At 43.7% G+C, this 24,843-nt stretch overlaps 1 protein-coding gene across 5 annotated transcripts in view; it reads left to right on the forward strand.

The window, feature by feature from the left end:
- ARMC3 (armadillo repeat containing 3) overlaps positions 1-24,843 on the forward strand; it is a 91,452-nt gene that overhangs the window by 14,921 nt on the left and 51,688 nt on the right. For 3 of the 5 annotated variants that reach the window (XR_008843866.1, XM_056519280.1, XM_056519282.1), the window contains exons 2-8: positions 644-692; positions 3,643-3,760; positions 7,922-8,047; positions 10,371-10,439; positions 14,931-15,106; positions 16,572-16,769; positions 18,813-18,996. Coding sequence is in view for 4 of the 5 variants with exons in the window: in XM_056519280.1 (XP_056375255.1) it covers positions 645-692; positions 3,643-3,760; positions 7,922-8,047; positions 10,371-10,439; positions 14,931-15,106; positions 16,572-16,769; positions 18,813-18,996 (919 nt within the window). In the remaining variant the exon portion in view is untranslated. The remainder of the gene's footprint in view (positions 1-643; positions 693-3,642; positions 3,761-7,921; positions 8,048-10,370; positions 10,440-14,930; positions 15,107-16,571; positions 16,770-18,812; positions 18,997-24,843) is intronic. The other 2 variants (XM_056519281.1, XM_056519284.1) reach the window with 1 other exon arrangement.

Here is a 24,843-nt window from a genome sequence, read left to right on the forward strand (position 1 = left end):
TTTGGTCACTTTTTATACCATTAAAAAATGAATAAAAAGTGATCAAAAAGTCCGATCAAAACAAAAATCATACCGATAAAAACTTCAGATCACGGCGCAAAAAATGAGTCCTCATACCGCCCTGTACGTGGAAAAATAAAAAAGTTATAGGGGTCAGAAGATGACATTTTTAAACGTATAAATTTTCCTGCATGTAGTTATGATTTTTTCCAGAAGTGCGACAAAATCAAACCTATATAAGTAGGGTATCATTTTAACCGTATGGACCTACAGAATAATGATAAGGTGTAATTTTTACCGAAATATGCACTGCGTAGAAACGGAAGCCCCCAAAAGTTACAAAATGGCGTTTTTTTTCCGATTTTGTCGCACAATGATTTTTTTTTCCGTTTCGCCGTGCATTTTTGGGTAAAATGACTGATGTCACTGCAAAGTAGAATTGGCGACGCAAAAAAAATAAGCCATAATATGTATTTTTAGGTGGAAAATTGAAAGGGTTATGATTTTTAAAAGGTAAGGAGGAAAAAACGAAAGTGCAAAAACGGAAAAACCCTGAGTCCTTAAGGGGTTAAAGATACGAGGAAAGGGGATTTGCCTGAAATGTTCTGCATTCAAATTTTATTTTATGTTTTATTGTTTGTAGAATGGGGAAAAAAGTGAAGAAGGAAGTTGAACCACCACCTAAGGATGTGGTAAGTGTTTTTTGTAACTCAGCAATAAGGAACAGGATTAGATAGTGTAGATGTCGCTGTAGTGCAGTCTAGATGAACCAAGCCATCTTTCTTTTGCTAAAAGTCTTTTGAGTTTCTTCTATGTTTCTAAGATAGTGGTAGGAAGCAGTTTAGATTGATAGACCAGTTTCACATGAGCGTATTAAATGTGCATTTTTGCATCTATATTACAGACACAGGTCCCATCCTGAATGCGTTTCTGTTTACCTGTACTGACAGCTGTCAACCTGTGGTCAGGCTTGGTCCTTAGCTTATGTTCATAAGGTGGAATTGTTGCGGAATAGAACATATCTGAGGGACTTTCCACAAACAGCGGGCGCCGACAGAACATGGCAGTGATAGGACTGCTTGGAAATGCGCCGTCCCCATAGATGGCAATCATTTCCGATCGGATTCCATAGAAAGAATTCACATGTCAATTCTTTTTGCGGAGGACGGAATTTGAATTTCCACTCCAGATGTTTCCGGCCTACAAATTCTTCCATGTGCATGATGCAGCAGAATCCTATTGAAAACACAATCACATTGAAAACAATGGGACTCTGCTGCAACAGAATTTCTGAGCAGAATTTTTCCGCCGATTTCTGCTCGGAAATTTGGCCATATGAACATGGCCTTAGAGAAAGTTCACATGGGTTATATTTGCCGCAATAAATTTTTATGTAGCAAATCACTCTGGGCTCTGTACACTGAGGACAAGCAGGGCTCTGTGTACTGAGGACAAGCAGAGCTCTGTGCACTGAGGATAAGCAGGGCTCTGTACACTGAGGACAAGCAGGGCTCTGTACACTGAGGATAAGTAGGGCTCTGTACACCGAGGACAAGCAGGGCTCTGTACACTGAGGACAAGCAGGGCTCTGTACACTGAGGACAAGCAGGGCTCTGTGCACTGCGGACAAGCAGAGCTCTGTACACTGAGGACAAGCAGGGATCTGTACACTGAGTACAAGCAGGGCTCTGTACACTGAGGACAAGCAGGGCTCTGTACACTGAGGACAAGCAGGGCTCTGTACACTGAGGACAAGCAGGGCCCTGTACACTGAGGACAAGCAGGGCTCTGTACACTGAGGACATGCAGGGCTCTGTACACTGAGGACAAGCAGGGCTCTGTACACTGAGGACAAGCAGGGCTCTGTACACTGAGGACAAGCAGAGCTCTGTACACTGAGGACAATCAGGGCTCCGTACACTGAGGACAAGCAGGGCTCCGTACACTGAGGACAAGCAGGGCTCTGTACACTGAGGACAAGCAGGGCTCTGTACACTGAGGACAATCAGGGCTCCGTACACTGAGGACAAGCAGGGCTCTGTGCGCTGAGGACAAGCAGGGCCCTGTACACTGAGGACAAACAGGGCTCTGTGATACACCCCCGGCTCACATCAGGATGATTGACAAGCCAGGATCCTGCACAGAGCCCTGCTTGTCCTGCCCTCACTTCCTGAATGTGGTCTCCTCATAAAGACACTCAGGCAATAGCTGCAGGGACAGCATTTTTTCACCAAAAATATACAAATTTTTTAATCAATGTGTAGCAGCCGGTTTTGATGAGGGCAGATGTTGTTACCCTAGGGGCAGATGGCATTAACCCCTTGTATTTGTGACGCCAGGGCGCGGTTTAGCCTAAAACCACCCGAAGTTATACCGCTGGATCCTAGGCTAGGCACGGGGGCAATAAAGACTCTGACGCCAAGTTACGGATAATGGTAGCTTTACTGAGGGTAGACAGATGGTGATCTCTGTACAGTTCAGCCAGGGCCCAAGGAGGTGACCAATGACGCAGAGACCTTAAAGGAGAACTCCAGACTATAAAAATTGTCCCCCATAGTGCCGGCAGTAAAAAATAAAGATGTACATACCTTCCTCCGCTCCCCTGGGGCCTCCGGTAACCGGCTCCGGTCTGCGCCGCGATCCTCTTCCTGGTTGCCGGTGGTCGGATGAATCAGCCAATCACCAGCCGCAGCGCAGTCCGACTCGGCCGGCGATAGGCTGAGCGGCAGTGTGATGTTTTCGGCCCCGGCCGCAGGTGCCGGTGTAGTGAAGCATCTTGTGTCCTGAAGTGTTTTCACACTGCCGCTCAGCCTATCGCCGACCGAGTCGGACTGCGCTGCGGCTGGTGATTGGCTGATTTATCCGACCACCGGCAACCAGGAAGTGGATTGCGGTGGAGACCGGAGCCGGTTACTGGAGGCCCCAGGGGAGCGGAGGAAGGTATGTACATCTTTATTTTTTACTGCCGGCACTATGGGGGACAATTTTTATGGTCTGGAGTTCTCCTTTAAGGGCTTGCTGGGACTTGTAGTAGGACTGGACAATTGAATGCAGACCACGCTGACTTCGCAGATGACAGGGACTGACTTGACTTGACTCATAAAGCTGTGATTTTAGCTGACTTGAAATGTTGGGGGCTGCAGGACTTGACTTTGAGGCCTCCAACTCTCTGGACACAGACACTAGGCACAACTGCACTGGACCTCAGCAGGAAGCAAGAAGAGCAGAGCTCAAAGAGAGAGAAGCTAGCTCCCTCAAGTGTATAGGTTTAAGGTTAGGGGGTTACTGTACCCTACCCCTAACCACAATACCCAACCCTAACCCTCAACCCTAATCCTGTACACTGCTGCCTCTTAGTGTGTTTTGCACTAGGGGGCAATAGCAGCACTGTCAGAATAAGCATGATAAGCGGAGGGGCTCTGCCATCGATTGCTTCTGCCTGTGAGTGATGTCAGTTTTGCTGACACGGCGGTGATTGTCGTGTGCTTCTGCCTGCGCAGTGGCCAACACTTGGTTGAACAGCTGATCTAATGTCAAAGGAAGTGAATTTTACCACGTCACCCCCTTTTAAATGTTTATATCAGCCAATACTTGCTTTCTATATGTACAGTTCACCAATAATGTTTCCCTTTGTATTCACAGTTTGATCCTTTGTCGATTGAAAGTAAAAAAGCAGAAACTGCAGTCTTAATGCTTCAGTCCCCAGAAGAGGAAATCCTTGCTAAATCTTGTGACGCATTATACAAATTTGCGCAAAAAGGTTTGTGGTATATGATATTTCAAAAATAACTGCAACAGTATTCACACGGCTATGATATGTGCTGATTCGGATACAGAATCTGTGTCAATTTCTGCTTCCAAATCAGCATGAAAAAAAGTGTAACTTCTACAAAACAGTAAAAAATCTGGATGGTTTTTAAAAATAAAAAGTCATGGATTGTTTTCAGCATGGAATAAAAGTATCATCTCACGTTTTTCTGCATTTCTGCATGGAATCCTTGCAGATTTCTTATTTTGTAAAAACAAAAATTCTTAAAGGGGTACACCGCCCCTAGACATCTTATCCCCTATCTAAAGGGATAGGGGATAAGATGTCTGATCGCAGGGGTCCAGACGCTGGAGTCCCCCTTGATCCCAGCTGGGGCAACCCAGACATCCGGTGCACGGAACAAAGTTCGCTCCGTGCCGTATGACAGGCTATGTGGGGCGGAGGCTCGTGACGTCAAAGTCGCGCCATGCTTGTGACATCACGGCCATGCCCCCTCAATGCAAGTCTATGGGAGGGAGCGTGACGACCATCACACCCCCTCCCATAGACTAGCATTGATGTGGCGTGGCTGTGACGTCACGAGCCTCCGGCGGTGCACCAGACGCTCTAAACGAATGCCGGATGCATCAGGGGTCCTACCGCTGGGGACATCTTATCCCCTATCCTTTGGCTAGGGGATAAAATGTCAAGGGGCGGAGTACCCCTTTAATGATTATGCTATAGGGCAGTGGTCTCCAAACTGTGGACCTTCAGAAATTGCAAAACTACAACTCCCAGCTTGCCATGATAGCCAATACTGGGAGCTGTAGTTTTGCAACATCCTGAGGTCCACAGTTTGGACACCACTGCTGTATGAAATCTGTTTTTCGCATCTGTTAAAGTATCCAATTTATCCTATAACGTGTATACCCAAAGTGGACAGCAGGTGTGAACATACCCTAAACCTACATCAAAAACTGTGGGTGGGCTGGAAAAGGTGGATTCAGTCCTAGGAAAGAGTCTCCTAGGACTGTATCCACCTCTTCCAGCCCACGGGAGCACCTGAAAGCTGAACTAATTTATGCAGGATAAGTCATCAACTGCCGAGCCGAGAAGTTTGTGACGAATCGAATTTACTGTAAGTTCGCTCATCTCTAGAAGCAATCTCTCTGCTTAACAAACCAGCTGTGGAAAGTCAGCATGACATTGAGCAATGCATTTTATTCCCAAATGTCATTGAAAGGCTCTTCACATAGCACATTCATACAGTCGCAACACTGTCCACTTTATCAACTCTTATGAAATTTCATTCAGTCCAGAAACAATATATTATACATGTAAGATGGATTATCCAACCTACACACAAAAGCTGTGACCAGAAGGTAACAGATACTTGGTGCATGCAATTTTTTTGAGCCAAAAATGCGGCAGCCAGATGTTAGCTGGTAGTCAATAAGGAAATATGTAATACAATACTAATACACACAATTTTTTGGGGAAAAAAACACCAAACAAAAGTCATGTTTATTCAAAGCCTTAAAGAGCCTGTATGAAGAAAAATACTTAAAAATAATTATTTTGTCCATTTGCTGTGTCAGACCCATTAAAGGGGTACTCTGGTGCTCCAGTGTCCTAAACATTTTGTTCAAAAATGTATATACATATTCTTATGTTTATTTCCCTGTTTTCTCCCTCGAGGGCTCCACTATGTTATATTCCATATTTTTTGCATTACTAACTACTTTATGCCCTCAGATCTGAAATATCATCTATGGTAATCGCTATCTTTATGCTGCTGACAAGTAGTTGTCTCTGTTATTTCTAAATATCCACTTTTCAGTGGTGTCCAGCTTTCCCAGGATCAGATGCCGTTCCACAGTCCAATTACTCCTCTATTGGTCCTTTCGCAACATGTGACTTTAATTCAAGTCCATTATAAACTACTACTTTCCCCTCATTGGTCTTTAGGACCACATGTCCTGATGACGTATCTCTCTCCCATTGGCGGCTTTCCACTCAAGTGACCACTGATACTCCGAATACAGCTATACCTGTCACTCATCCGTGCACCATACAGCACTACTTTCTTCCCCGATCCTACTATCCTGATAGTATTCTATTCATAATCTTTTTATTGCTACAGGCTCCATTTACTCTGTTAGTTTCTGCAAACCTCGTTCTGCATCTGTGTACAAACCGGACTTACATCGTCCGGCGCATCATCCCTGCGCCACAAGCCTCGCTTCCATCGTGCACTCTGCATTACGGATCGCTGAATTTCCCTGATGTTTCATAGTTTCATATTGGTCTGGATGAACTTGAATATATTTGTTTATATATATTTGCTTGTTACCATTCAATGTTTATATTTCTATACTTGTCCAGTGTTTTTTACATCACTCTTGTGACCTTTACCCTAACCCTTCCCCCCATTTTACCTGCCCATTTTACCTGCCGTTATTGTGTATAAATACACTGTATGTCTGACTAATGTTATGCCAATCTGAAGAAGGGCGCTCCGACCCCAAACGCGTCATTGGTGAATAAACTATATGTTTACTATCATCTCATTGCATCTGTGAAATCCTTATAGAGGTTTAGTGTCTACAGAGGGACTATTGTCTATACTTTGCGGCAAATTCTTATGACACAACCCCTTTAAATTGGCAATACGCATGCAATTCATACCTAATAATAGTAACATGCATAAGAAAAAATATACATTTTCTAAAATATATAAATACAATATAAAGAAACCTCTGTGAGACAATCACCTAAAATTGCATAAAAATGGATTTCTGGTAGGATTATTGTAAATTTACCGGCATTGGGCGGCATTTTCTGCTTCACCTCTCTGCTGTCGGCCCCAGGCTTTCTCCTCTGGTCACTCTCCTGCTGCTTCCACCTTGGTTGCATTACGTGGTCTGCCCTCTATGGTCTATTTGCTGATGCAATTTAAAGGGCCAGTGTGCAGTGCTCTAATGGGTCCTTCATCTGTCATTGCCTGGCACTACCTATTCCATATTTAAGGAGTTTGTTCCTACTCTTATATCCTCATGCATGACCTTTACTACCAACCTAAGCCTGTATCAAGCGTGTTCTTCTTCCAGTTTCTACTTGAACAACCTCAGCTTTGCTTGATCTTCATCCTCAGACTGCTTAAAGGGGTACTCTGCCCCTAGAAATCTTATCCCTATCCAATGGATCTGATCGGGGGGGTCCCGCTGCTGGGGACCCCCCACAATCTCGGCTGCCGCACCCCAAACATCCGGTGTATCTCTGTGGGGCAGAGGCTCGTGATATCACGGTCACGCCCCGTTTGTGATGTCACGGTCATGCCCCCTCAATGCAAGTCTATGGGAGGGGGCGTGACTGCCGTCACGCCCCCTCCCATAGACTTGCATTGAGGGGACGTGGCGGTGACATCACGAGCCTCTAGCACCGAACCGAATGCTCTAAACGAATGTCGGGTGCAGCACGGAGATCGCGGAGGTCCCCAGGGGTGGGACCCCACGATCAGACATCTTATCTGAAGATGTCTAGGGGCGGAATACCCCTTTAACCTTTACTGGGCAGAATCTCCCGCTACTACCTCCAGGCTGTTGGCCTGTTGCACATGCTTTATCTCTGCCTGCATTCCTGGTGCCTGTATCGGGGCCCTCTGGCCCGCCATTACCTTAGCTGGACCACTCTTGCGGCAGTTACCTACTTCCGAATGCGGAAGGGTTAGAGGGTTAAAACTTATAGAATACTTAACCTCCATTCCCTAGTTTGGCCTAAACTCAAACCTTTAGGTAACGCAGTGGGTCAATTTACATAGTATATGATGGAATTGAAAATCTGCCAGAGAAATGTGGTTCAGATAAAGAAGTGGTTTTCTCTAAGATGTGGTCTTTTTGAAAAGCTTTCACTATACAAGCAATAAAACCTTAAAAATTTCTTCAACCCAAGTCAAAGATAATTAGCAGATATATAAGATCTACACCTCATTTCTATTTATGGAACATCTCAGTGAACTTGGCCTGTACTTTATGTGTGATGATGAGTATTGCATCTCGCTGTCTAATCCAATCTCCTCAATTAACTTGCTTATTACTTTTAGCTGTTATTGATCCCTTAACCAGCCGCCGCTATCGTTGGACGACACTAAATTATTCATTTATGCTCCTCTAGGAGATGAAAATAAAATAACCCTTCTTGGACTTGGTGCAGTGGAATCGCTATCGAAACTCATCTCTCACGAAGATAAAATAGTGCGCAGAAATGCCACCATGGTCTGTGGTATCATGGCAGCACATAGTAAGTCATTTTATTTCCTGGAATATACAAAGTGGTTTTTGCAAAATTATGTTTTGTTATTGTTTTTTTTTTATCTTATTTTTTTACTAAAACCAGCATTTCACATGCCGGTCTTAAAGGGGTACTCTCCCGGAAAGCATTTTTATTTTAATTTTTTAAATCAACTGGTGCCAGAAAGTTAAACAGATTTCTAAATTACTTCTATTTAAAAATATTAATCCTTCCAGTAATTATCAGCTGCTATATTTTCCACAGGAAGTTATTTTCTTTTTGAATTTCCTTTCTGCCTGACCACAGTGTTCTCTGCTGACACCTCTGTCCATTTTAGGAAATGTCCGGAGCAGGATAGGTTTGCTATGGGGATTTGCTCCTGCTCTGGACAGTTCCTGATATGGAAAGAGGTGTCAGCAGAGGACACTGTGGTCAGACATAAAGGGAATTCAAAAAGAAAAAGAACTTCCTGTGGAACATACAGCAGCTAATAAGTACTGGAAGGATTAATATCTTTAAGTAAAGTAAACCCCTGGCAATGAACAATCACATTTGCTTACACCTCTTCATAGCTCCAGGTGTACTGAAGGCTTCCCTGTGTGGCAGGTGTAATTTAAAGGGGAACTCTGTGGAAAACAAGTGGAAAACGAATGTTTAGAAATCAACTGGTGCCAGAAAGTTCTACATATTTGTAAATTACTTCTGTTTACAAATCTGAAGTCTTCCAGTACTTATCAGCTGCTGTATGCTCCAGAGAAACTTGTGTAGTTCTTTCCAGTCTGACCACAGTGCTCTCTGCTGACACCTCTGTCCATGTCAGGAACTGTCCAGAGAACACTGTGGTCAGACTGGAAATAACTACACAACTTTTCTGTAGAATTAAACTGCTGATAAGAATTGGAAGGGGTAAGATTTTTTGATAAAAGTAATTTTTTAATCTGTTTAACTTTCTGGCACCAGTTGATGAGAAAACATTTCAGAGTACCCCTTTAAGTCAATTTTAATAAATTCAGCATATGGGTGGCCTTTGTGCAATGCCATGTACTCCCCACGCCGAACCCCACCTTCTTGGTAAGCGCTGCCAAAATTGCAAAAACCAGGGGCTTTTTCTGTAAGTGGGCAGGAAACTGGAGCTCACAGGCTTTCTCCATGAGGGGGCGGGGAAGCAGGACTCACAGTGTTTTTTGGGCGGATGGGAAAAGTAGGACTCACAGACTGTCTAGGCCTGCAGGGAGTTGTAGTTTTGAAAACATTGCCTTAATTTTTTTTTTATCAACTGGTGCCAGAAAGTTATACAGATTAGTAAATGACTTCTATTAAAAAATCTTAATCCTTCCAGTACTTATTAGCTGCTGAATACTACTTTTTGGAACACAGTGCTCTCTGCTGACATCTCTGTCCATTTTAGGAACTGTCCAGAGCAGCATTTGTTTGCTATGGGGATTTTCTTCTTCTCTGGACAGTTCTTAAAATGGACAGCAGATGTCAGCAAAGAGCACTGTGGTCATGATGTCAGCAGAGAGCTCTGTGTTCCAAAAAGAAAATAATTTCCTCTGTAGTATTCAGCAGCTAATAAGTACTGGAAGGATTAAGATTTTTTAATAGAGGTAATATACAAATCTGTTTAACTTTCTGGCACCAGTTGATAAAATAAAAAAAATAAAAAAAAGATTTCCACCGGAGTACCCCTTTAAGTTATAGGCTGTGCAATGCACTGTGTATCACACAACAATCGTAGCCTTACTAGAAACTCATTACTGACATATTGGGGCAACGCAACAGGCATAATTGTCATTTTACTGAAGTGAGACTTAAAGGGGTTGTGCGCTGCCCTGCCTTTCGGAGCTCCGCACGCAGCGTCCGGAAGTTCATTATTCCGAACGCTGTGTGCGGGCTTCCGTGTTCGCGGCCCCCTCGTGACGTCACGCCCGCCCCCTCAACCAAAGCGACAGCGGTCACGCCCCCTTCCCATAGGCTTTCGTTGAGTGGGTGGGCGTGACGTCACGAGGGGCCGGGCATGACGTCACGCCCAGCAGCCGCGAACACGGAAGCCCGCACACAGCGTTCGGAGTAATGAACTTCCGGACGCTGCGTGCGAAGCTCCGAAAGGTAGGGCAGCGCACAACCTCTTTAACGTCCACATCTGCTATTCCCTTATGCATCTATCATACTTGAGTGACGAGAGTGCGCTCGGTGGTGTAGGAAGGGTTAACCCGTGGCTGTTGGTTTAATATTCCACAACTGATTGAATAATAATAATGTAACCAGAATAACCCTTCCACTATAAGACCAGGTACCATCACTTAACGTTATTCTTGTGGCTTTCTCCCAGATGAGGTCAGGAGACTGATGCAGACGCTGGATCTGATACCTCCGCTAATTGCTCGCCTCGCACCAGAAGGTAGAGACTGCAAAATGTTTTGTTGACAAACCCAACCATCTGCTCCTAAGTTTTCACCGTAACTAATCGCCGCGTATGGGGATTACAGAAAACTGGTTTTACTGTACTGTATATGCCTTCAACTAATGTCCTAGATGCTTTGTTGAATAAAACCACTTATAAGCAGCATAGAAGGGCATTTATGTGTTCTCCTTCTGCATTGTTGTGGCGAGATAAAAATACGGATAACAGCAGAAATGGCTTTTTGTAATGTATTTAATCTATGGACAGAGCAGAAGGATCATTTTTCTGTTATCCATCCTCCTGCAATATGTGGTCATGTATCTAATTCTCAATTTTTTGGGTGAAATGAATTAAAGGGGATGTCCAGTTTAGAAAACCTTTTACAATTTATCCTGTTATTCCGAGTTAAAGGAAAACTCCAGGATGTAACAACTTATCCCGTACCCTAAGGATAGGGGATAAATGTCCCAGTGATCGGACCCCCACGATCTTCTACACGGCGAACTGGCTCTCTGCATGAATGGGGTGTGTTGACCACGGCACAAAGCTGCGGCCGAAACGCCCCCTCCATGCAACTCTATGGAAGAGCTGCAGCACTGCTCTCAGCCATCTCTGGCCCTGCCATAGAGCTGCATGGAGGGGGCGTGTTGGCCGCAGCTTCATGTTGTGGTCGAAATGGCTCTTTTCATGCAGAGAGCATGTTCGCCATGTGGGAGATCGCAGGGGGTCCCAGCGGTCGGACCAACCGCGATCTGACACTCATCGTCTATTCTTAGGATAGGGGATAAGTTGTTACATCACAGAGTTCTCTTTTAACAGAGGAGAGTCTTCTGCTCAGAATCCTAAGAGCCCACTCACACTGTGTATTTTCAGAGCATAATGCATTTCCGTCTAGATTGGTCACAGGTCCTCTTTAAGTATTATATGTATTTAATCTTGTAGTGTATTTACTGCTTCATTTACAATATGAAGGGTCAGTTCACATGAGGGAATTTCTGTGCGGAATTCTGCATTGGAGTCCCATTGATCTAAATGGGATTCTGCTGCGCTGTTCACAGAAACATAGAAACATATGGTGTGGAAATTCTCATTCCATTGCCCTCAGAAAGAATAGACATGTCTGTTCTGCAGAGTCCTCATGGAATGCATTGCCATCTATGAGAGCTTTTCTATGTGGACATTGCCCGTGTGAACATAGCCTCTCACTTCAAAATGCATCAGAATTTTGACTTTTTAAGGGCTTTTGAGCCTGATCCAACAAAAGGGGCTTAAGCTATAAGGTGCACAATAAAAGCCCCAAAATTGTGTCACACAATTCTGGTGTAAAATAAACCAACCAATATTTGAGGGGGCGGGGCGTGACGTCACGATGTGCGGAGCCGTGACGTAACGATGCTCCGGCCCCTGTATTGCCAGTCATTACGTGCAGAGCGAAATCGCTGTGTGCAGTAATGATAGCGCGGTGCCGCAGCGGCGATCCCGGGGGTCCCCAGCATCGGGACCCCGGTGATCTGACATCTTATCCCATATCCTTTGGATATGGGATAAGATGTCTAGGGGCGGAATACCCCTTTAACTTTTAACCTATTCCCCTCTGTACTGCTACAATATTCGTTAAATGAAAACTACAAATTCCGTCTCCAGTTAAGCATGACCCTCATTATATATTTATGTGATTTTATAGTATTTTTGTAATATATTAGTGTTTGTAGTACTAGTAAAGTTGGGTGAATTTTGTGTATAAAAGGTGGGAGTGGAGAATGCTGGGATAGGTCATGATAAGGTGCATGTGAGCGTGAAACGGCCCGTTGGCTTCTGTTGTAACCTGTGACCTTACCGGAATAAATGCGCTGTTTGCATTATCCACGAGTGTTTGCCTGCCTTTCCTTCTGTGGGTTCAACCCTCAGTTGGCATGGCCCGGGAGCAGTCCATGTCCTCCAACTGCCTCTGTCCTAAGCTGTTCCCTCATGCAGAGATGTATTGTCTGCTGTGGGTTCAGCTCCACTATACAGCGAGGACCATCAACTAGAGGACAGTCAGCAGCTACTGCTCAGCCAAGATATGGAGGAGACATCCGCTGCTTCCTCCACTAGGCAGGCAAGTAATGATGAGGAGAGTGGTGTCGGAGGTGGTGTTTCGAGCTTTCAGGCTCCTGAAACAGACACGTTGAGGAACTTGAGGAGGACATCAGTGAGGTGCAGACACAACTCGTTGATGATGAAGTCGATCGCACTTGGGAGCCGAGTGCAGAAGGGGCTTCATCATCATCAGGAGAAGAGGGTAGCATGTTGCCTGTGAGGAAGCAGGTGAGCCAGCAAGGTGGTAGCATGGTTGGGAGTCAGCAGGGTAGCAGCAGTGGGAAGTCTGGAGCCAAACGCGCCACCTCCAGGCTCTGTCATTGTGCCGCCCTATGGTCTCATCATGCTGCTGCCACCTCCAGGCTCTGTCATTGTGCCACCCTATGGTCTCGTCATGCTGCTGCCACCTCCAGGCTCTGTCATTGTGCCGCTCTGTGGCCTACATAGGCTTCCGCCACCTCCAGGCTGTGTCATTGTGCTGCCATGTGATCTCCTCATGCTGCTGGCACATTAAACTTGTTAGTCTCTTCAAAATCTTCAATTGACATTTAAAAATATCTTTAATCTCTTCAATTGTGAGGCCCTATGGTCTTGTCAGGCTGCTGCCACATCCAGGCTCCAAGGAAATGGGTTGGAGCAATAAAAATAAACCATTACATGGCACACGTGTTCAATCTGGTTGTCAAGCTGTTCCATAAGTCTTCCACCCATCTGCAAGACGTCCTAAAAATGGCCCGGAAACTTTGCATGCACTTCAGTCACTGGTACACTGCAAAGCACACCCTCCAAGCTGTTCGTCATCATATATTTGCTCTGGGATTACCACAAGAATCCAAGGAAACAGGTTGGAGACATAAAAATTAACCAAAACTGATTAAATGACACATTTGCAGTTTCATACTCAGTTTCACAGTACCAGCTGTGATTACTTACACTTGCATGGCTAAATATTTTAGACAAGCATATGATACTGGCAGGATCTACCCAGTAGCCCTCCCGGGTCAGGCCTGCATTACTGAGAGGGAGGACAAACTGACACGCTACTCTGTCATTGTGCCGCTCTGCGGCCTACATAGGCGGCCACCACCTCGAGACTGTGTCATTGTGCTGCCTTATGATCTCATCCTGCTGGTGGCACATTAAACTCATCAATCTCTTTAATCTCTTCAATTGTGATGCCATGTGGTCTCCCGACCTTGCTACCACATCCAGACTCTGTCATTGTGCCGCTCTGCGGCAGTGATTCTAATAGCAATGCCTGTAATCTGCATGTCATACTTAATAACAGTATTATTTCACTACCCCAGCACACTCCCTATGCGTGTTACGGCAAGGCAAAGTGTTCTACACCCCTATTGAGGCTCTCTGTAGCCTGGGAATAGCCGTTTTTAATAGCAATTTGCCGCGAATAAATACAGATCGAAAAAAAATTTCAGAAACTTTGGCGAATCGGCCGAATTGAATTTTTGAAAAATTCGCCTATCTCTACCACTGGACTAGACAATGCAAACTTACACCAGACAGACGAAGATATGCCAGATATTACAAAAACATAGCACCTTTCTTCCAGCAACAGCGGCACACTTCTCCTCAGTTTGTATGCGTCACTGCAGCTCAATTCCATTGACATAAATGGACAGATTTGGCGCTGTTTTTTGCACTTAGATTTAGACAGTATTATTAAAGGATTATTATTTATCATACTATCACAGTGTACAAGAAAATAATGCCGCATATACTATTCAGTTTGGTAACCTGTCATTTAGGCATGTTAGAAAGTAGCGTCATGAGAAGGTCATGTACTTTTTGTAGAAGCTTTCTAAGATATCAGCTGCGCCGGACATGTAAGTCCATATGTTCTGGAACATTTTCACGACTTATCAAGAATACAAGCAGCTAACTGAGCTGCAGATTATTTTGTATAGTATTATACAGCTCATGATAGGATAATATAGTTTAATGAGGCTCTCCAGTCAAAAAGTTATTGACTGGAGAACAATACTAAAATTTTATGCCTATAGTAATGTTCTTACTTTCTAAAGTAGCTGCCCCCTCGGGGCCATTTGTGCTCCTGCCATCCCTTGTAAACTGGTAGTTCTGTTTCCGCAGGCAGCCAAGCAGCTGGTTACACAGCGAACAACAGACGCCATGTTCCCCCATCCAGCGCTCTCATCTCCTCCAGGCGTTTGGCAAAGTCTTATAGACAGTGCTAACTATGGGTGTAAAGGGGGTGTCAGCACATAAACAGACAATCAAGGCCAATGGAAAAAGAATCCAGTATCGTTCACGACCATAAAATACCCTTGGTTTTCATGTCAATTCTGAAAATTTTTCATATATCGATGCACATACTGTACATTGTTACTGTGATATAAAATGCTGTAATATTTCTGCTTTGTTCTCCTACAGAAGAAGTAGTGATCCATGAATTTGCTACCCTTTGCCTCGCACACATGGCTCATGAATACACCAGTAAAGTGAGAATATTCGAAGTAAATGGGCTTGAACATCTCATCCGATTATTAAGCAGCCCAGACCCCGATGTGAAGAAGAATTCTGTGGAATGTATTTATCTGCTAGCACAGGTAACACTATTATTAGTGCATATCTTGGAGAAACAGTTCCAATAGAACTGCTTGATGCGGCAGCACTAGGACTGCTGTCTTCATAAACGGCAATGCATTTCAGAGCGGAATCTGAAGAAACATTCATTCAATGTTTCAGGGGTTGCTGGAATAGAGATTTCACTGTGTGCACAGTACAGCAGAATACCATTGAAATCAATAGGACCTGATTAGGCGGAATTTTCAAACGGAATATTCCCATGGAAATCTGCCGTGTGAAAGTAGCCTAAGGGGATATCAGCTTTATATACAGCTTTATATACAGGGTCACACACTCGCATCTCCTCGGTAAAGTGGGTAGAGTAGCTCCCACTCATGTAGACAGAATACATGCTAAATGTGTGGCCACCTGCAGAGTCCTAAGGGTATGTGCACACGCCAGAATTTCCACGGAAAGATGCAGAATTCTGGCCAATTAATGCGGATGCAGAATTCCGCATCTATGTGGAATTTATGCGGGATTTCCGCATGAATTATGCATAAATACTCAGAGCATTTTTAAGGAGTACCTGTCATGATCTTGTTCAGTTTTATGATTCTCCCAGTTCACTGCCCCCATCATGATAAACCACCCCCTGCCTTTATTTTTAAAATTTTTTAGTTTTCTACCTTGATATTGCTCTGTATTTTCTGCTCAGTCAGATTCACAGACTGGGAAGGGGCGTTCCCAAGAAGGCTGTGACATCATCTGAAGCCATACAGGGGCATAACTTCCTCCTTCACTCTGCTACACACAACCCAGAGCAGTTCAGTGTGTGAGATGAGCTATGATTGGATAAGGCTGCACCCCCCCCCCCCCCCTTAGCATTTCCTGATTTTGGACTTCTGCCAGGCCAGCAGGAGTCCAAAGTCTGTGCAAGAGATGGGGGGAAATGTGCTCTGGACAAGTAGGGAGACACCTAATGGAAGCTTTTTAAAACACAAATAAAACATAGAAAACTTGATTTTTTTAAACAAAGTACATTACAAAGAATTTTTATTTACCATAAAGAGTGCAATAGCAAAAAAAAATTTAATGACAGTGCCGTTTAATAATAATTGCATTCATTTAAAAAGTTTGAATTTCGCATGAAACCTTGCCACTTCTGCCCGAATTTTGCACGAAATACGCATGAAATCAGCATTTTTCAGAGAAAAAAAGCCCCATTAACTTCAATGGGTTTCCGCAGCTGAATTACGCAAAAATTTAAGACATGAAATTTTTGCGGAACGCAGAATGTGGTATTTTAGCTGCAGAACATTTGCAGCAAAAATTCTGCAATGTAAAAATGGGACTGCTGAATCGCATTGAAGTCAATAAGGCTATAAATACATGCAGAATTTCAATGCGGATTTTCATGTGCAAATTCTGGTGTGTAAACATAGCCTAAGCTGTCTTAGTTATGAAGTGGGACAGCTTAGATCATGCAATTTGTTACTTTCCAAGCAGGACTTCCAAAGTCGCAGTGCGGTATGTGACCAGAACGCTATCCCACCATTGCTGGAATTACTGAAGTCAGACTATCCAGTTATTCAGCACTTGTCTCTGAAGGCTCTTGGTACTATCAGCTGTGAAGCAGAGTGCAGACTAGCTCTAAAGGAAAGCCAAGCTTTAGACCACCTTTTAAAAATCCTGGAAGCAAAGGTAAGCATCCATTTTCCATTTTTTTTTTTTTTTACAAAAAAATGCTTAAAGAGGCACTGTCATTATGAAATACTTTTTATATTTTGTAGTACTACTGATAAGATTACTTTTTTAAATATATATATATATATATATATATGAAAAATCCAAACTGAAAATAGTCGCCACTAGAGGTCATCTATCTTCATGCAGACAGACTACTCTGTATTTTGCAGCATACTGGATACCAGCCGTAAAGCATGTTGATATCCAGTATAGGAGATCACCACTGCCCCACCACAGCCTTCAGATGTTCTCATGATGGGAGTTGTAGTTTTGCAACAGCTGGGGGTACAATCTTTATAAAACTTTGTGTTAGAGCTGTGTATTCTCCAGCTGTGTAGCCTCCAGCTCTTGCAAAACTACAAACAAAGGATGTGTGGGTATGCTGGGAGTTGTAGTTTTGCTAATGGCAACATTGCTCTAACACAGCGCTTTAAAAACACTGTAGCAAAATTACAACTCCCAGCATGCATGAACAGCCATAAAGGGGTACTCCGGTGAAAACCTTTTTTCTTTTAAATCAACTGGTGCCAGAAAGTTAAACATATTTGTAAATTACTTCTATTAAAAAATCTTAATCCTTCCAGTACTTATTAGCTGCTGAATGCTACAGAGGAAATTCCTTTTTTTTTGGAACACTGATGACATCACGAGCACAGTGCTCTCTGCTGAGATCTCTGTCCATTTTAGCAACCATGCATAGCAGATGTATGCTAAGGGCAGCATGGTGGCTTAGTGGTTAGCACTGCTGCCTTGCAGTGTTCAGGCCTTGGGTTCAAATCCCACTAAGGACAACAATACATAAATAAGTAAATATTTATTAGTATAATAATGTCAGCAGAAAGCACTGTGTTTGTGATGTCATCAGAGAGCATTCCAAAAAGAAAAGAATTTCCTCTGTAGTATTCAGCAGCTAATAAGTACAGGAAGGGTTAAGATTTTTTAATAGAAGTAATTTAAAAATCTGTTTAACTTTCCCGAGCCAGTTGATTTAAAAGAAAAAAGGTTTTCACCGGAGTACCCCTTTAAGAGTTGTTCTTAGAGGACACGTTGCATAAGTGTACGCCGCGGAGCTTCCGACACATTGATCTGAACGGGCGGCTGCTGTTATCAGTAGCCGGGAGCTCAAGGATAATGGCAGACATCAGCGATTACACCTTAAACCCTTCAGATGATGTGATCAATGCTGATCACCACATCTGAAGTATCTGCGTGGCTCAGGGGGACTCATTGGACCGTGGGGCAATTGCGGGGGTCCAATGAGTTAAGATGGCTGCCAGAGCTCTGCTCACCTGTTCCGGCTGGCTGCTGTGCTCTTCTTTTCTGGTCTGCCTTCTAGCAGATCAGAAAAGTAGATCGCAGGTAACACTGATCAGTGCTATTCCTAAGCATAGCCAACGGGTGTCCCGGCATGCTGGAAGTTATAGTTTTATAACCAAAAAACAAAGAGACCCACGATACTAATAATATTTCAAAAAGGTATGACAATCTTTATTCAACAAAGTAAGACAAACAATTAAAATGATTAAAAAGGCAGAGGATAACCTTAGGCGGGAGACAACAAGTGCCAGTGAATCTGGTATGGGTAATGTAGGTATTCAGTAAAGAGCATGTACTATATATAACGGACAAAACTGCAGATTCCTAGTATAGTACAATGTAGATATAACATCTAACATACATAAATATAAGATAAGGAGCAGCAATACAGTATTATAGACAAAATGGAAACCCAAAAATTGGAAACAAGAAAATACCTAAAAGAGCTACCTGTCATATACCCACAAGCCAGGAACACCAAGCACCAACACCCCAACGCACGGTTTCACGTATGGGCTTCGTCAGGGGGCGTGTGTTTTGCAACAACCAAAGGTCCACAGTTTGGAGGCCAATGTGATAGAGCTTACAGAAAGTCCTGTACATAAATTATACTTCATCTAGAGATTTACTTGTATGAGAATAAATTGGTCTGACTACATATGAGCTCAATCTCTCTATCAGGAGCTTAATGACTTACACGTGGAGGCGCTTTTGATCATTGCAAACTGTCTGGAAGACGCAGACACAGTTCAACTCCTTCAGCAGTCGGGAGGACTTAAGAAGATATTGACCTTTGCAGAGACATCTCCCCTGCCTGATGTGCAGAGAAATGCCGCCAAGGCCATCGCCATGTCAGCTCACAATGGTACGTGACATTCAATGATAAAAATTACATTCAGAGTAATTCAGAGTAATGGATGTGGATAGTCTCACTCGAGAGGGGTTTCTTTTAATGTGCTGCTTTTTAATGTCAATGTTTTGACAGTATGCCTTCCTTTTATTTTACACAATACCAAAGACAGATTTGCTGGAGAATTAAAAAAAAACTATAAATGTATATAGATATATGTAGAGAGAGCTAGTCCATTTCTTGTCCTACAGTATACACCATTCATTTAAAAAAAATAATAAAAATGTATATACACTCACTGGCCAACTTATTAGATTCCTGTTCAATTGCTTGTTAACACAAATAAATAATCTGCCAATGGACGTGGTCAAGACAACTTGCTGAAGTCCAAACCGGGCATCAGAATGGAGAAGAAAGGGGATTTAAAGGAGTAGTCCAGTGGTGACTCAGTGGTTAACAACTTATGCCCTATCCTAAGGATAGGGGATAAGTTGCAGATCGCGGGGAGTCCGACCGCTGGGGCCCCCTGCGATCTCCTGTACGGAGCCCCAACAGCCCACAGGAAGGGGGCGTGTCGACCTCCGCACGAACCGGCGGCCGACACGCCCCCTCATTACAACTCGATGGCAGAGCCGGAGAGCCGGGGCCCCGTACAGAGAGATCGCAGGGGGCCCCAGCGGTCGGACCCCCCGCGATCTCAAACTTAGGATAGGGGATACGTTTTTCACCACTGGACTACCCCTTTAAGTGACTTTGAACACGGCATGGTTGTTAGTGCCAGACGGTCAGAAACTGCTGATCTACTGGGATTTTTTGCACAAGCATCTCTAAAGTTTATAGAGAATGCTCCGAAAAAGAGAAAATATCCAGTGAGCTACAGTTGTGTGGACTAAAATGCCTTGATGATGTCAGAGGAGAATGGGCAGACTGGTTTGAGATGAGAAAAAGGCAACAGTAACTCAAATAACCAATGGTTTCAACCAAGGTATGCAGAATACCATCTCAGAATACCAACCTGGAAGCAGATGGGCTACAGCAGCAGTAGGCTGGTGGTGGATGTTTAATGGTGTGAGAGATATTTTCTTGGCACACTTTGGACCCCTTAGTACCAACTGAGCATTGTTTAAATACTACAGCCTACCTGAGTATTGTTACTGACCATGTCCCTCCCTTTATGACCACAGTGGACCCATTTTCTGATGGTTCCTTTCAGGAGGAGAATGCACCAAGTCACATAACACTGGACTTCAATGGCCTCTGCAGTAACTAGTTCTCAATAAGCTTGTCGGCTGGATGTCCAGCACCCTGATATCAGAGGTTAAAAATATATGCAACCTAGGATTTGACGCCCACTGGACATTCCCCTCGGCTGTAGAGCCCAACACAGTAAGGCCCCCTCACCAGTTAGTCCAGTGTTTTCCAACCAGGGTGCCTCCAGGTGTTGCAAAACTACAACTCCCAGCATGCCGGCTGTCCAGGCATACTGGGAGTTGTAGTTTTGCAACATCTGGAGGCACCCTGGTTGAGAAACACTGAGTTAGTCAGTCTCCTTTGTGCCCTGGTCACTTCCTCCACCCCTATGATTTGGCCCTGGTCTGTACTGTAATCTCCATAATTCCCTGTAATATAGAAGCGAAGGGGTACGCCCAATGAACTCCAAAGCCTGATTTTTATATCTTTTTAACCTCTGATAACTCGGCACCTGATGAGGCAATTTACTAAGACTTGCGGCCATATTACAGACTTAGAAATACGTCTGTGTTAGGTTAGTGTGACTGTATGAATGTGTGTCTGAGATAGAGAAATTAGACTGTGGACAAAGGCTGAATGGTGAGAATATCTTTACAGCACTACATAATATGTTAGTGCTATATAAGCAATGTGAAGTAAATAATATTATAATGAGTATAAAATGTGACCCACCAGGCATGCACTACTATAGCCGATACAGTTTATTACTCCTGTACTGTACATCTTTATAAAACACTAAATCCAAATGAGGTGCTATTGTCTACAAGCATAATAAATACACCTAGGCTTCCATATTTTGTTAAATATGTTCTTACTTTTCTATGACTGTCGCCTTCTTAATTATCCCCATTGCTTGTTAATGATCTGTCCTCCCCGCGGTGTTGTTCAGGGGGCTTTGCGGGGTCCTGGTGGGCACGGCGTGATACCAGAACGTCCCCAGCACGATTATCACACTAATTGGATGACACTATTGATCTACCGGTAAATGTCATTTCCCTAAATGGAATTGTATTTACTACTTTTAATCCTTCATGAAGCCATAAAATTGTGTGACATTGTGTTTCATTACACGTTGCTTAGCAAGTTGGGAAGAAAGACTTTTATTTTTTATTTTTTTCACTATACCAATTTTTTCCCCCTAAATCTTAAACAAATCAAGTGGTGTTTTACATTAACAACAAATTTAAAAATCATTTAATCATTTACATTTTTTTGTGTTACTAAAACTATACTCTGCATAAACCTTACACACATAAATTAGTCTGTAAATTCTACCTTGTGTGAATGAGATCTTTAGGAAAGCACCGAGTGAGAAAATAAATAACCGCATCTTTATTTTTAGTACATGAACTAAGGGGATTAAAGGAGTAGTGCAGAAGTGAAGCGGGCCTTTCTGACCCCCGCAGGAAGCCGCGGCCGACACGCCCCCTTCATAGATGGTTTTCCCTACTAAGCTTGAAAATGAAATTTAAAAAACAACACATTGAAAAAAAATTATTCCAAAAACACTCCCCCACAATTCCTTGTTTACCAGTTTATGGAAATAAATAAAAATAAAAAACACAGGTCATCGAAGTAGTCCACCGAGTTCAATGCAGTCCGCAGCATACACGTATCTGAAATGAGAAGAAAAGAAAAACACGAAAATTGAGTTAGTACATTTAGGGCTCTCTTCTCTAGGAAAAGCGCCCAAAAAGCAGTTTGCTCTCAAACAGGGAGCCTCCAGGAGTTGCAAAACTACAATCCCCATCATTCTCAGACTGTCTCGGAATGATGGGGATTGTAGTTTAGCAACAGCTGGAGGCTCCCTGTTTGGAAAGAGACAATACGAAAAAGGCTCTGTTCACATTATACAAAACACATAATGAGAACAGAGTCATATTTACCACCCTTATCATGGGCTTTAGCTCTGCCTCTAATGGCTGGATATTCTGTATGCCTCTCAAAGATTAACTAGCACTGCTCAGCACCTGTAGTTAACTCATATCCTTATTGACTCTCTGTCAACATCTGACAATAGTGTTTTTTTTCGCGCGGAAAAATGCTGTGGGGCAGCTTGGGTGCTTTTTTGCCCCCCCCCCAAAAAAAAAAAAAAAAACAAGTGGAAATCTAGCTGAACAGTGTTTCCCAACCAGGTTGCCTCCAGCTGTTGCAGAACTACAACTCCCAGTATGACCGGACAGCCAACAGCTGGAGGCAACCTGGTTGGGAAACACTGGTATAGAAAGTGTTTTGGCATTCTGGTAAATGGGGAATTGTTATTTAATTGATTACGATGAAAGAACTTGTTGAGAAGATGTAGAAATCCCATATTGTTCCATGTACAAAAAAAGCTTTACATTTCACACGTTCTGTTTTGACATATTAAAGAAAATGGATGTTCTTCTGTTCTGCGGTAGTTACTGTACATAAATTAACAGATGTACCAGTCTGCAATGCAAAGCCTCGAACAATACAATGTTACAGCCTGTTTTGTAATTAAAACTCTGCTCCATTAGATAACATATGTTCTCGTGACATGTTATATTACTGGGAAGCTCTGTGATAGATACAAGAGCTGTCTACGGACTGGAGGGTTTTTTAAGAACCTAATGAAACTATTTTTTTTTTTTATAGTCTTTTTGTGCAAATCTTGTATAAATGTTATAACTCTGACAAAAGCTTTACCATCTGCTATTCTGCACAGACATTGTATTAGGTTATCATAATGTTTCTTTTTTAAAGGAAATGTCTTAAGTGTTTCATTTATCAGACTGGAGTATATGGAAGAAAAATAATGGGCCTCATTTACTAAGCTGAAACCGACCAGTTTTTGTCTGGTTATTTTGGCGCAGAGTGTCTGAGACATGTCTGCGACAGTGTGCGCCTGGAAAATCCGACAAACCCGACATTGCACTGTGAAAAGCCAAAGGGGGTGTGGTCTGTCGAAAAGGGGCGTGGTCTGTCCAAATGGGGCATGGTTTCGCAACCCGACCAATTTACTATTGAAAATCCTGTGAGTAAATAGCTGGAAATATCGACCTAGAAAAAGCTGGTCAGAAAATGTTCCCGACTTTTCCCAATAGCAAATAGGGAGGAGTCCTGCAAGTCTGAAACAACTTTTCCCACTAGTAAAAACCCAAGGCCCAATGTGTTATTTAATTGTAAATTGCACCTTTTTTATGTTTAAAAACTTCCCTGGCGGCTGCCATATTGTAGGCATCCATCCTGCATTATCTGTAGATGTTGTTTACTCTATATGTTCCAAGTGCAAGATTAGAAGAACGGAGCACTCACCCAGGATTATGCAGCGAAGACGTCTTTTCTTTATTCAAGCGTACATCAGGTACCGGAGCGATACGGGAGAGCTGACAGGTGCTGTGGCGTGGGGGGTAGGGCAACGGACCGTATTCGTGCAAAAGTGCGCTTCCTCAGGCCCCTGAGGGGCCTGAGGAAGCGCACTTTTACGTGAATACGGTCCCTGAGGGGCCTGAGGAAGTGCACTTTTGCGCGAATACGGTCCCTGAGGGGCCTGAGGAAGCGCACTTTTGCATGAATACGGTCCCTGAGGGGCCTGAGGAAGCACACTTTTGCGTGAATACGGTCCCTGAGTGGCCTGAGGAAGCGCACTTTTGCGTGAATACGGTCCCTGAGGGGCCTGAGGAAGCACACTTTTGCGTGAATACGGTCCCTGAGGGGCCTGAGGAAGCACACTTTTGCGTGAATACGGTCCCTGAGGGGCCTGAGGAAGCGCACTTTTGTGCGAATACGGTCCGTTGCCCTACCCCCCACGCCACAGCACCTGTCCGCTCTCCCGTATCGCACCGGTACCTGATGTACGCTTGAATAAAGAAAAGACGTTTTAACTGCATAATCCTGGGTGAGTGCTCCGTTCTTCTAATCTTGCACTTGGAATTGATTACCCTACTTGTACACGTGAGCACCACCAATATGCAGGACACTACACATCAGTAGTACATACGACCGCACGCTAAAACAGTGGGACACCAACTTAGAGACTACAGCAGTGCCAAGGATTTGTCTTTCTTCTATTGTATATTACTTTATATGTGGTTTTCTTTCATGTTCTTGTCACATGCACCTCAAAAACATCGCTGGAATCCGCTCATTTCTTACTATTGAAACTGCTAAAACTCTCATTATTGCTTTGATTCACTCCCACCTTGACTATTGTAACTCTTTACTAATAGGCCTTCCCTTTTCTAAACTCTCCCCTCTCCAGTCTATCCTCAATGCCGCACCCAGACTCATCTTCCTCTGCAGCCGCTACACCGATGCCTCCCCCTGTGCCAGTCACTACACTGGTTACCAATTCAGTCCAGAATACAGTACAAAATCCTCAGTCTCGCACACAAAGCTCTCCACAGTGCGGCACCTCCCTACATCTCCTCACTCATCTCTGTCTACCATCCAGCATGTTCCCTCCACTCTGCTAGAGATCTAACACTAAAATCTTCTATAATCTGAACCTCTCACTCCCGTCTCCAAGACTTCACTCGTGCTGCACCAGTTCTCTGAAATGCGATGCCTCGATCCCTCAGACTCAACCACATCGTGCACAGTTTTAAACATGGCCTAAAAGACACATCTCTTAAAGCAGGCATATCATAT

The sequence above is a fragment of the Hyla sarda genome, chromosome 5 (assembly GCF_029499605.1).
Source record: "Hyla sarda isolate aHylSar1 chromosome 5, aHylSar1.hap1, whole genome shotgun sequence".
Lineage (NCBI taxonomy): Eukaryota > Metazoa > Chordata > Amphibia > Anura > Hylidae > Hyla > Hyla sarda.